General features: G+C 34.4%; 2 protein-coding genes across 2 annotated transcripts; both read left to right on the top strand.

Annotated features, from left to right (window-relative positions):
* The first annotated feature begins 926 nt into the window (after positions 1–926).
* LOC143565164 (cold-responsive protein kinase 1-like) lies at positions 927–4,252 on the top strand. Its single transcript, XM_077052223.1, has 8 exons — positions 927–957; positions 1,043–1,144; positions 1,224–1,259; positions 1,373–1,488; positions 1,594–1,804; positions 1,902–2,139; positions 2,966–3,116; positions 3,893–4,252. The coding sequence occupies exons 2-8, from the start codon at positions 1,084–1,086 to the stop codon at positions 4,250–4,252; spliced, it is 1,173 nt and encodes a 390-aa protein (XP_076908338.1). The 5' UTR covers positions 927–957; positions 1,043–1,083.
* Positions 4,253–6,824: 2,572 nt separating this feature from the next.
* Positions 6,825–9,706, top strand: LOC143565168 (G-type lectin S-receptor-like serine/threonine-protein kinase At4g27290). The gene is made up of 6 exons (XM_077052227.1): positions 6,825–8,115; positions 8,250–8,381; positions 8,489–8,628; positions 8,756–8,966; positions 9,076–9,313; positions 9,406–9,706. The coding sequence occupies exons 1-6, from the start codon at positions 6,864–6,866 to the stop codon at positions 9,608–9,610; spliced, it is 2,178 nt and encodes a 725-aa protein (XP_076908342.1). The 5' UTR covers positions 6,825–6,863; the 3' UTR covers positions 9,611–9,706.
* The last annotated feature ends 2,542 nt before the right edge of the window (positions 9,707–12,248 follow it).

Genomic DNA, 12,248 nt, shown 5'->3' with positions numbered 1-12,248 from the left:
TATATTATCATTAATATTTACCTTTCCACTCGTATCTTATATTTTCAATATTATGTTGTATTTAGTTGATTTGTTTATGAATCTTCTTATATTAATTATTTCTACACAGTTTGATTCATTTATATCTTAGACGACATCCTGTGTTGGATTATTTGAAGACTTCGCGTAAATCTACGGTTTCAACTGTAAGGATTTCTTCGTGCTTTGATATTTATACTAGTTTTTAGTTTAGTTTAGATTCCAGATCATGAAATTTATGTTAATTTAGCTCGGTGTATGCGTGTTTCGTCTTCAATTTCTTACATACATGTATTATTTGTTTATTGAAAGTTAATCGTAATTAGTCAATATGTGAAAAGTCAATGAGATAGGCTTGGTGTGTTTGTCGGTTTAATAGTTTGATATAATTGCGTGTTTATCTAGTTGTTTGAATTACTAGATATTATAGTATGTTTAGGAGGTTATGTTTAGATGGTTAGGGATATGTAATTGGTGTGCAAGTTTATTGAACTAAAGAAAGTGTAGGGATCTGGTGTTTGATCACAAAGACCGATTGTTTGAGTGTTGTTTTTGGGGAATTTTTGGTTTTATTTAACAGAAATGTTATGTATACAAACTGCATGATTGGTATGATGAGCTGTTGTTCCTGTTTGGTGTGCTTAATGCAAGAAGTATTGCATTCATTATTTGTAGCCCTACTTTTGAAATTTCTTAGCATGTAATGATAAAATGTCACTTTCAGCTTTATATATTTTTTGGATCCATTCTACTTCATAAATCTTTGGTTATTATTAGACTAGACTATTCATAGCAAGTCATTATTGTATAAACGTTGTAATTATAAATTTATTATGTGATATTAATATATTGTATGTGAATGAGAAGGAAGACGATCGATTGAGCCATGATAAATCTATAAACCTTTCATTTGGCATGATGTAGTAGAATACTAGAATGGTACTTTTCATTTTATTTATTTTTGAGATTGATGATACTTTATAAACCTTTTTTTATGACACATTACATTCTTTTGTGACTACAGAGTCAACTATATCCTATTAGTCAACATAGAGAAATCTTACAATGGCCATCTTCAGTTGTTGTTTTGGGAAGTTAAATTCTCCAAGAGGGGGTCTTGATAGAGGTACATGGTTAAATACTAACTTGAATTGTATAATTTTTAAGTTTTAATTCAATACTAACCTTTTTTTATATAATTTCAGCAAACGACCGAGGAGACGAAATGGATGTTAGTATAGGTAAGACGAGCTACTAAATTAGTAACTTTATGCAATAATTTCATACTCTATGCATTTTCTTATGCTAATAGCCTTTTGGTCAAATGATTTAATTAGATATTAACTTGTTGCAGAACTTACGGATATTGAGAATATGAGATCTTATGCATACAAAGATTTGCGAGTTGCTACCGAAGATTTTAGACCCGAAAACAAGATAGGGCAGGGCGGTTTTGGTTCAGTTTACAAGGTAACTTTAGAAAATTTTAAACCATTTTTGTTCACGTATGTTTGAATTTTTGAATATTATTACAATACATACTAATATCTTAAAAAAATACTTGGTGTTCTATAGGGGACGCTAAAAGACGGCTCGATAGTAGCTATAAAAGTTCTCTCCGCTGATTCAGGTCAAGGCTTGAAGGAGTTCTTAACTGAAATAACCGTCATTTCATATATACAACACGAAAACCTAGTAAAACTTCATGGTTATTGTGTTGAAGGTGATCATAGAATCTTGGTCTATGGTTACCTTAACAATGGTAGTCTAGATCACACCCTACTAGGTAATTACTAATCACAAATTACAATCCCTTTTTATTATCTGTTATGCAATATTATTTTTGTGAAATATTTAGTTACTTATTGGTTTATAATGTGTAGGAAAAAGTCATTGTGGCATTAATTTCACATGGGAAATTAGAAGGAAGATATGCATAGGTGTTGCAAAGGGCCTTGCTTATCTTCATGAGGAAGTGCACCCTCATGTTATTCATAGGGATATTAAGGCGAGTAATATTTTGCTTGACGAAGATTTTACACCAAAGATTTCAGATTTCGGTCTTGCAAAGCTTTTCCCATCTCATGTGACTCATATCAGCACGCGCATTGCAGGAACTCAGTAAGCTCAACACCTCTCATTATATATTTCTTGTTTTGCAAGTTATCATTGTTTTAAGTTTCTATTAACTTCATAAGAAGTTGCCTGGTATTTATGTATCTGGTTATGTGATTGTTACAACTTCAAACAACATAAGCACATCCCAACACTATTGTGTACAAACCTTTTTTTTGGTTAACTTTACAACTAATTTTACAAAGTACTTACAGGATACATAGGCTTGTAAACGAACGGAATGAATACTAACGGAGCAATCTCGTGTTTGTTCATTTAACTATAAGCGAACAGATGATTGAACATGAAAAACGAGGTTTTCTTGTTTGTGTTTGTTAAGAAACTGAACATGTTTCGGTTCGTTAATGTTCGTTCACTAGTAGTATAAACGAAATGTTCTTGAACATAAATGAATATACATGAGTGAGCATTGGGCCTAAAAGAATGAATGCAACTTGACTATATTGTAATGAGCCTAAAATTAAAGTGAATATATAAACGAACGTACATAAACAAACGTAAACGAACGTTGACGTACATAAATTAACGAACACGGCATGTGTTCATGTTTGTTCGTTTAGCTAAATGAACAAAAAAGCTTGTCACTATTCCTTCATTTATAATAAACAAATATAAACGAACTTCCCGTCAAACAGTTCACTGAACGTTTGGTTCTGGTTTACTGGCCTAAGGACATCCATTCAAGTATCTAATTATGTAGTTATTACAACTTCAAACAACTGAAGCATATCCAAACATAATTTTCTACAAGCTACAACTGATTCATATTTGTTTGTTATAGTACTAACACTTCAGTAATTGTTTGTTATAGAGGTTATTTGGCTCCTGAGTATGCAATGAGAGGGCAGTTGACTAGAAAAGCAGATATTTACAGTTTTGGTGTTTTGCTTTTGGAAATTGTTTCTGGAAGACCTAATCAAAAGAGATGGTTCCCTTCTGATGAACAATATCTTCTAGAAAGGGTATGATATTATGCTACTTGTCATTATAGTTTTCCAAGTCCAAACTAAATTATGGGTTCATTTCAATTATCTTATACTAGTCGATGGGTCAAAATTGGTTACCTTAAATTTGTTAACGGGTCAAAATGGGTAACTAAATTGATACTTTTTCAAAACGGCTCGCATTGAAACAAACTCATTGTGCTTAAAACTCATGACCCGTAAATGAACCCGCCTGCCTAGTTTGCCAGATCTAGTCATACTATAAAAAACCAGAATACTTTCTTATTTTTTAACAACACTCCTCCACCCCAACCTAATTTTGAAATATTAAAGTCAATCAACTTGTAATATACACACGAAAAAGCCACTAAATACTTTTTGTATATTAAGGTCCTAAACTTTACTAAATTGTAGATGCTTGTTAAATGTGTTTAAGTAACCACTTGTTAATTCTCAAATTAGTCAAATTGATAACAGTAATATTCTAACATTTTGCAAAAACAGTTACTTAAAAAAATAATTTTAAAAGTACGTGCATTTTTAACAAGTTAAACTATAATATATGAAATTAGCTTGGTGATTTTTCGTGTTTGTTTTAAATTCAAGGGATTTTAATATACCAAAATCAGGAATTTTTTTTTTTTGGAAAAATAAGAAAATGTATTAGTTTTCATGGTATTAACCTTAAGTTAATTGGTTGGCATTATACACGACATGGATAATGATGTGACATACTGGCATGTGAAAGATGACGTGGCATGGTGACATAGCTGATATAATACTCTTTTGTTCAGGTGTGGCAACAATACAAGGAAGGGGAGTTAGAAAGCTTGGTGGATACTTCAATGGAAGATGTTGATATGTATGAAGCTTGTCGATACTTAAAAATCGGTCTTCTTTGCTCACAAAGTCTACCAAAAAGCCGACCATCAATGTCTAATGTCATCAAAATGTTAAATGATGAACTTGATTTTAGTGAGAAAGATTTATCCGATCCTGGATTATTATCTGAGTTATTGGGTTATAAAGCCGTGAAGAATATCACATTTGGTACAACGTCTAGTGGCTCGGGAACTCTTGAGGATTCGAGCTCGTATGGAAACACAACTGTGTCTTTTCCCAATACTACCTTCACAACAATCACTGAAAGATGAAATAAGGTTGATATAAAAAGTATTGTATATATATAAAATATAGAAAATATAAACATCATTGTTGGCATGTTTTATTTTGTTTGATTGTATGTTTCGGTTCTTAATGTTTAGATTGAAGAGAAAGCTGTGAAACCCATTTATTTTATTGGATGTTGTATATCATATTGTAGTGCCATCAAGCAATGCTTGTTTATCCATGAATTTGATACTGGTTTTGGAGTTCTTAAAACAAGGGCATTTTATCCATTTCATAGGTCATGTTTTGGTCAAGATGATTACAAATTTTATTCACTTAAGTTACATCTACTGATTTCATTTTTATGTGGATCAACTTCTTAGAATAGGTGTAATGAACGTTTAAATGTATCTGTGAGTAGTGTAACTTGCATAAGTGTAATGAACGTTTATAAATTCGCTAAACCCATGTTCAAAGCCGATTTACGTAATTATTTTCTAGATGTAACTTATAATACATATGAACTTTCTTTTTAAAATATTGTCATGGAGTTTTTTCATGTTCTTCACAACTCAACGAGTTCTCAAACTATTCATACCCTATATATGTTTGTGTATGTGTGAGTGTTTATACCATTTATTTTAGCGAGTTGATATCTAGTAACTCATGATCGACTCGACTCCTTTACACCCCTAATTAATCATTTATCTACCCACAACCCAATTCGACTCAATGTTAAGTAAGCCGAGGTCAAGCTTATCTAAGCTTGGGCTCAGCTCGGTTCGGTTCGGTTAATTTACACTTATAAAATATAAATTATAGAAAAGAGATTTTGTGTAAAATAATTAAATAAGTTGATAAAATAAAAGTGATAAGAAAACTAATAGAGAAAGAGAGTAACATTTTCGATCATACATTACTTCCACAATACCGATCAAACATTAATGTTGGATTGTTGGAGGTTGGATGTCCATTTGTTCAATAATTTTTTAATTCATATCACAGGGCGTCAATGGTCAACCCAAATATAGGGACTTTATCTGAACAGCCTAATTAATATGCAGGGATAAATCATAAATGCCATGACTTGAATCTAGTTGTAATTATACTTTATTATTCACTCTTAATCAGAAGATAGCATGCTAAACAATTAAAAACAAACATCAAAGCATGGTGGAAGAGGGCCGAGGTAATAGAAACAAGAGAAAATTACTGTTGGCGTCTCTGCCGTTTTATGATGGAGACAAAATGAGTCTCTGAAAATTTTTTTGAACTGGTTGGGTCCCCGTTGTTTCAGAAACAAACAATTTGAGTCCCTGTAGTTTCAGAAACGAACAATTTGAGTCCATGTGGTTTCAGTAAAATGAAAGTTTACCCTGAAAGTTAAGTAACGACAGCGACTCAAATGGTTCATTTTTGAAACCACAGGGACTCAACCAGTTCAAAAAATTTTTCGGGGACTCATTGTGCCTCCACCTTAAATCCACAGGGACGCAAACAGTAATTTTCTCTAGAAACAATAGTCGAATCGAGAGGCAAAGACTTTGTGAATATTTCTTGCATTTCATTACATATTACATAGACAAATAAATAGAAGAATACAAGAATAAAATAAAGGAAATTACATAGACAAATAAATAGAAGAATACAAGAATAAAATAAAGGAAATGCCAATAATTGAGGCCACAATTAAGTGGCTATTATAAGACGAGATATGAGGTCAAAGAGTAATATAACGAATTCTAATACTCCCCTCTTTAAGTTGGAGGGTGTAGCTCTCTGACGCCCAACTTATCTAGCAGAAATTTGAGTTGGGTGCCCAAGCCTTTAGTTAGGAGATCTGCAATCTGAATTTAGTGTCGATATGTGTTGGTTGTATTTCATGAGAAACGACTCTCTTTCGAACGAAGTAACAATCCATTTCCACATGTTTAGTTCGTTCGTGGAAAACAGGATTGTTAGCAATATGTCTAGCCGCTTGATTGTAACAAAATAAGGAAGTTGGACCATCCAAGGTGACTGATGCCTAGTTCCTTTAGAAGCCACCTCATCCATAGAATCTCACTAACCGTGGAGGCCATAGATTGATATTCCACTTCCACAGAGGAACGAGATACCACAACTTGTTTCTTTGTCTTCGAGGAAATAGGCGCCCCTCCAAAGTGAAGAAGATAACATGTTCTTGATCTTCTGGTATACGGACATCCAAGCCGGTCAGAGTCACTATAAGTGGTGAGATCATAGCCTCCTTCACGTGGCAAGAGGTTGCCTTGGCCTGGAAATTAATTCATATTATAATAAAAGGATCCAGTTACATAGAGAGGCAGGTAAGTGGGCTACAAGCTGCGCCGCCACCCATTTTTTAATGGCAAAACCGATCCTACTGAAAATTTTAATGTGATGTTTGGAAAAAATATTAGATGAACCTTATTACTTTGACCATACCAATCAAACATTAATCTTGGATGTCCATTTGTTATTCGTCACCTTATCAGGGCGTCAATGGTCAACCCAAATGCAGGTCCATACGTTTTGTGGTCTAATCTGTGTAGAGATAGAATGATAGATGAATGGATTCTAATAGTTTCTTTTATTTTACAATTATTCTTTAAATCATTAGTTGCTTAAAACAAAGGCTGGTCTCAAATCATCTCAATGGAGGGAGCAGCCATACTACTAGGGTGCTTACTTTTTGTTTACAAAAGCACAGCTGTTGAACTCGACACTATTTCAGATACAAGTTTTCTGAAAGATGGAGACACGTTGGTCTCGCCTGCTGGAACTTTTGAACTGAGATTTTTTAAGCCGGGTCGCTCTGATAACAGATATCTCGGTATCTGGTTTAAGAATATCTCAGTTAGAACGGTTGTTTGGGTTGCAAACCGACACCACCCACTCCCTGGTGCATCACTGCTTGTGTTAAAGATCGATGATCTAGGAAATCTCGGCCTCTTCAACAATAGCAGCATGATTTGGTCATCTAACACAACGGCATCAGGGAATGCGACTGCAACGCTTCGAGATAATGGAAATCTAGTTGTAAGTGACCAAGACAGGACCTTTATCTGGCAAAGTTTTGATTACCCAACTGATACTCTTCTACCAGGCATGAAGTTAGGGAGAGATTACTTGCGGAACAAGGAATGGCATCTGTCATCATGGAAGAGTAGTCAAGATCCAGCTCCAGGTGAATTCACTTATGGCGCTGACACACTCGGTTATCCTGAAAACAAACTAAAACAAGGGGCTTTGGTTAAATTTCGGGATGGACCATGGAGTAATCATCGGTTTAGTGGGACTTATGAACCATTTACATACGATGTGATTATTAACGAAGATGAGGTATCTTGTACTTATAATCCCGAGAGCAGTGATAACTTGCTATTAAGGGCTACCTTGAATTCTTCTGGGCAACTAGAGAGTTGGGTGTGGGTAGAAAATGGCAACGAAGGTTGGCATCCATTCTTGTCCGTAAGCTGGGCCTGTGATACATACAACATTTGTAATGCTTATGGAACCTGCAGCATTAATCTGAATCAACAGTCTTGTACTTGCATAGATGAGAAAAGGTTTGTACCCAAAAACCAAAAGGGTTGGGACACAGCTGATTGGTCAGGTGGTTGTATTAGGCGAAGACCGTTGGAATGCAAAAAAGGATCTGAAGGGTTTATAAAGTACTCTATTGAAAAACTGCCGGACACGAAGGATACCTGGTTTAACATGAGGATGACTTTGGAAGAATGTGCTACAAAATGCTTAGAGAATTGTACTTGTATGGCTTATGGAAATCCAGATGACAGTCGAAGCATCTGCGTACATTGGTTTAGTGACCTTCTAGACTCCCAAGTGTTACCTGAAGGTGGTGGCGGTTCTGATATCTTTGTAAGGATGGCTTCATCTGAAATAGGTAATCATGTGTAACTATAAAACCTCCAATAGAATGTATTATGTTATACCTACTCTCTGCACAGTAAAGGCACTTTTTATGTTTGCATTGTCGCTCCACGCTTGCAGTTTACCTTGCCATGTTATACTGTGCAGATTTCGAAGGAGCAAGCGGTAAAATCATCTTACTTGTAGCCATTTTATTGGTTCTTTTGACGTTCTTGAGCATTACTGCATGGTTGGGTTATGTATGGAGAAAATTAAATCATGCTAAACCAACAGGGGAAGGTAAAAAGTTGCTCACCAGTAAACAACTAGAGCAATATGTACCGTAAATAGAAGTACTTTTGAGCAAACCATTCATATGTGACGTCTCTGTTTTTCCTGATTTGTAGGGAAAATCTTTGTCGCCTCTAAAAGCCAGGAAGAAGACATTGAGCAACAATTATATAGCTTCTCTACCATTGGTAATGCCACTGCCAATTTTTCACCCGATAATAAACTTGGAGAGGGTGGATTTGGACCGGTTTATAAGGTAATTATTGCATGAGAGAATAAATGCGGTAACGATCCATAATTATTGTATAATAAGAAAATGAATAAATGTGGAAGTCACCTTTGCAGTTTTTTTTGTTTTTTATTTGAAAATGATAAATTTTCAGGGTATGCTAGAAGATGGACAGGAGATTGCAGTTAAACGTCTCTCCAAGAACTCAAGTCAAGGGCACGCTGAGTTCAAGAACGAAGTCATCTGCATTTCAAAACTTCAACACCGAAATCTTGTGAAAATTCTGGGTTGTTGCATAGAGGGAGATGAGAAGCTGTTGATCTACGAATTCATGCCAAATAAAAGCTTGGACTCATTTATTTTTGGTAAATATCATATACCAAGTACATATATTTCAGTGTTATATGCACTGGTTTAAGTTTAGTAACCTTTAGTAGCAAGAAACAAAACATTACTAAACCAACATGCTGCCAGATAAAACTCAAAGCGTGCTTCTAGATTGGACAAAGCGTTTCAACATTATCAAAGGAATTGCCCGAGGACTTGTTTACTTGCATCAGGATTCACGACTAAGAATCATCCATAGAGATCTTAAAGCTGGAAACATTTTATTAGATCACGATATGAACCCTAAGATATCAGACTTCGGCTTAGCTAGAAGCTTTGGAGGAAACGAGACACAAGCAAATACAGAAAGAGTTGTTGGCACATAGTAAGCTGTGGAACCAACTTTTCATTCATTCCTTGTTTTTCTTCTTAAATTAATTGGAATTTTCTTATAAGCATCCTGCTGCGTGCGTGTAGTGGCTACATGTCCCCCGAGTATGCACTAGATGGTATTTTCTCCATAAAGTCAGATGTATTTAGCTTTGGTGTCTTGTTGCTGGAGATTGTGAGTGGGAAGAGAAATAAAGGATTTGTTCACTCTGAAAATGAAAGTAATTTTATACAACATGTATGTTCACTAGTCACAAACTATATATGGCTTCAATTCATTTTTCAAATCTAATAACTTTTAAACTATATCAAGGCATGGAGTCTCTATAATGAAGGCCGGTCAATGGCTTTAGTTGATTCAAGTTGTGTTGAGTCTTGTCATAGTGCTGAAGTAAAAAAGATCAATCAAAGTTGGGTTGTTATGTGTTCAACACAGGAGATAGGCCAAACATGTCATGTAATTCAGATGTTGGGCGGTGAGGGTGAACCGTCACAACCTAAGCAGCCATTATTTTTCATGGAAAGGCAAGCACATGTAGCAAATGTCTCTTCAATTACTTACACAGAAGGTTCAATGAACGATTGTACTATTACGGAGCTAGATGCTCGATAGAAAACTTAATTTCTATCACATCATTGTTTCACAAGTGTTATTTATTCCACATATTTGTATTTAATTTGGATCTTTATCAAGAACAATATGCATCTACAAGTATCAAATCGAAAGGTACTAAAATCGCACACCACATTTGATTACTCGCCAAATGTTCATGGAATTAAAGAAGGATGGTAAAATAAGTTTCGATCATCCTAATTTACATTCACATTAAGAAATTTAGACATCTTTCTCACTTGGAATATTTCTTTGTTTTTTTGCATATTGGATGCATTGGACTTATTACTTTTATGGGCTCTCATTGAAGTATGACATATGGGCTTCTCCTTTAAGTCTTTGGCTTCCAACTGAATACGCTCCTTCTCAAAATAGCTTTCTGGCTCTAGGCTGTCATCCTAAGAGTTTGGTTTGGTGTTTTGGTTAATTGATTCGGTTCATCCTTGCCTTATTTGGTGACCTGCATCTTGGCTATAAGAATTGAGATCATGGTTGTTGGAAATCATCACTCCATTATACAATTACAAGTCTCTTATATTTATCTAGGGTTTCAACCCATCTGTTCTTCTCAGTTTCTTATTTCAAGATTTTTCTTGTTTAGTTTTGAGAATTGTTTCTTGTAAAACTTTTTATTAAGATTGAATAAATTGAGATCCACTTTGTGACATGGTACCAGAGCCGAAAGGCTTTGATTAATTGTCCTGGTTTTTAATCTTCCACTGTCAATTTACTGTTTCTTTTTTGAAAACCTCAATTACAAGAAACAATTCTTCATGAAATTAAGTTTCTCTGGTTTTATGCAATTTGTTTGAGAAAGAAAAAAATCTGATAAGCTTGGTGCTTAAAATCATCGGTTTGAATTTTATATCTATCTGCTTACTTTGTTTCTCATTTAAGAAAAGGAAAAGTAATATAAGGAAAAAAAAACAAAAAAAAAAAAAACCCTTCCTTCAAACACGTATCTGTTCTTTTTTTTTTCTTGCTTCCTCTTAAGAATTAGGATTTTTTTTGGGGGGGATTCTTGCTATTTGTTAAAGTTTGTGGGAAAAGTAACTGTGTTATCAAAAGGAAGTTGTTGATAGAGGATGGCAGGCCATCTTCTTGACTACAATCAAAGACAAACAATTATAATTGGCTGGAACACCCTAACTTGGGCACCTCTCGGTTAGATCGTTCTATCTCTTTGCTTTATTATATATTTGTCTTTTTTATATATAGTTTTTTTTTTCTTTGTTGACACCGAAGAGAGGCAGCTCTCATTTTTTTCTGTGCATCCATATTGCTGTATCTTTTATGTGCTTTCTTTTCCTGCTGTTTTTTTAAGGTATCTTATTTGATTGTTTTGTGTGTGATTCATTATGCCTACATCCGGTAACGATGTTAATTCTGAAACTCTAATCAGTAAATTAGACGCTAGTAATCCTTTATATCTTCATGCCAGTGATTCAAGTTGTTTAACAATTGTTAGTATGAAATTAAAAGGCACCGAAAACTACACCGTTTGGGCAAATTCTTTCCAAATAGCTTTACAAGCAAAAAATAAAATTGATTTTTTAAATGTCTCTTTAAAAAAAACCCACTAATAATGAAGTTTTAGCCTCTCAATGGGATAGATGTAATTCAGTTGTTCTTACTTGGATTTTAAATTCTATTTGTAAAGAATTATACGTGGGTCAAATCTATTCTAAATTTGCCTATGAGGTGTGGAATGATTTAAAAGATGAGGTGTGGAATGATTTAAAAGAAACCTATGAAAAAGTTGACGGATCTGTTGGGTTTGGTTTATATCAAAAGATTAATTCTATAACTCAAAATGGGGGCTCAGTGTCTGATTATTATCATAAACTAAATACAATGTGGAAACAGTTTGACGCAATGGTGCAACTTCCATCATGTACTTGTAATGCCTCAAAAGAATTTAACGATTTTTCTCAACTAATAAAACTAATGCAGTTTTTAATGGGTCTTGATGATGTATACCAACAGGTCAGAAACGGTCTTTTAACTCATGATCCTCTTCCTTCAATTAAAACTACTTTCTCAATTGTTTCAAGAGAGGAATCACACAGAAGTGGAAACTCTTCTTCTAAAGGAGTAAACGTTGGTTTTGTGTCTAAGTCTAATCAACTTCATGAAAACAAAAAAAGGTTTAATAAGGGACCAAATCCGAATCTTAAATGCACCCATTGTAACAAACTGGGCCACGATGTAGATAGGTGTTATGAACTTGTCGGGTATCCTCACGGGTATAAGACCAAAGCTGGGCAGGGAAATTATCACGGCAATCATGCTAATAATTCTATGGCAAATAAATCCT

Source organism: Bidens hawaiensis, unplaced genomic scaffold, assembly GCF_021521415.1.
Source record: "Bidens hawaiensis isolate Kalapana, Puna unplaced genomic scaffold, B.hawaiensis_p1.1 tig00022295_1, whole genome shotgun sequence".
NCBI lineage: Eukaryota > Viridiplantae > Streptophyta > Magnoliopsida > Asterales > Asteraceae > Bidens > Bidens hawaiensis.
Note: the sequence above shows the minus strand (reverse complement) of the source record. Positions and strands in the feature narration are given on the sequence as shown.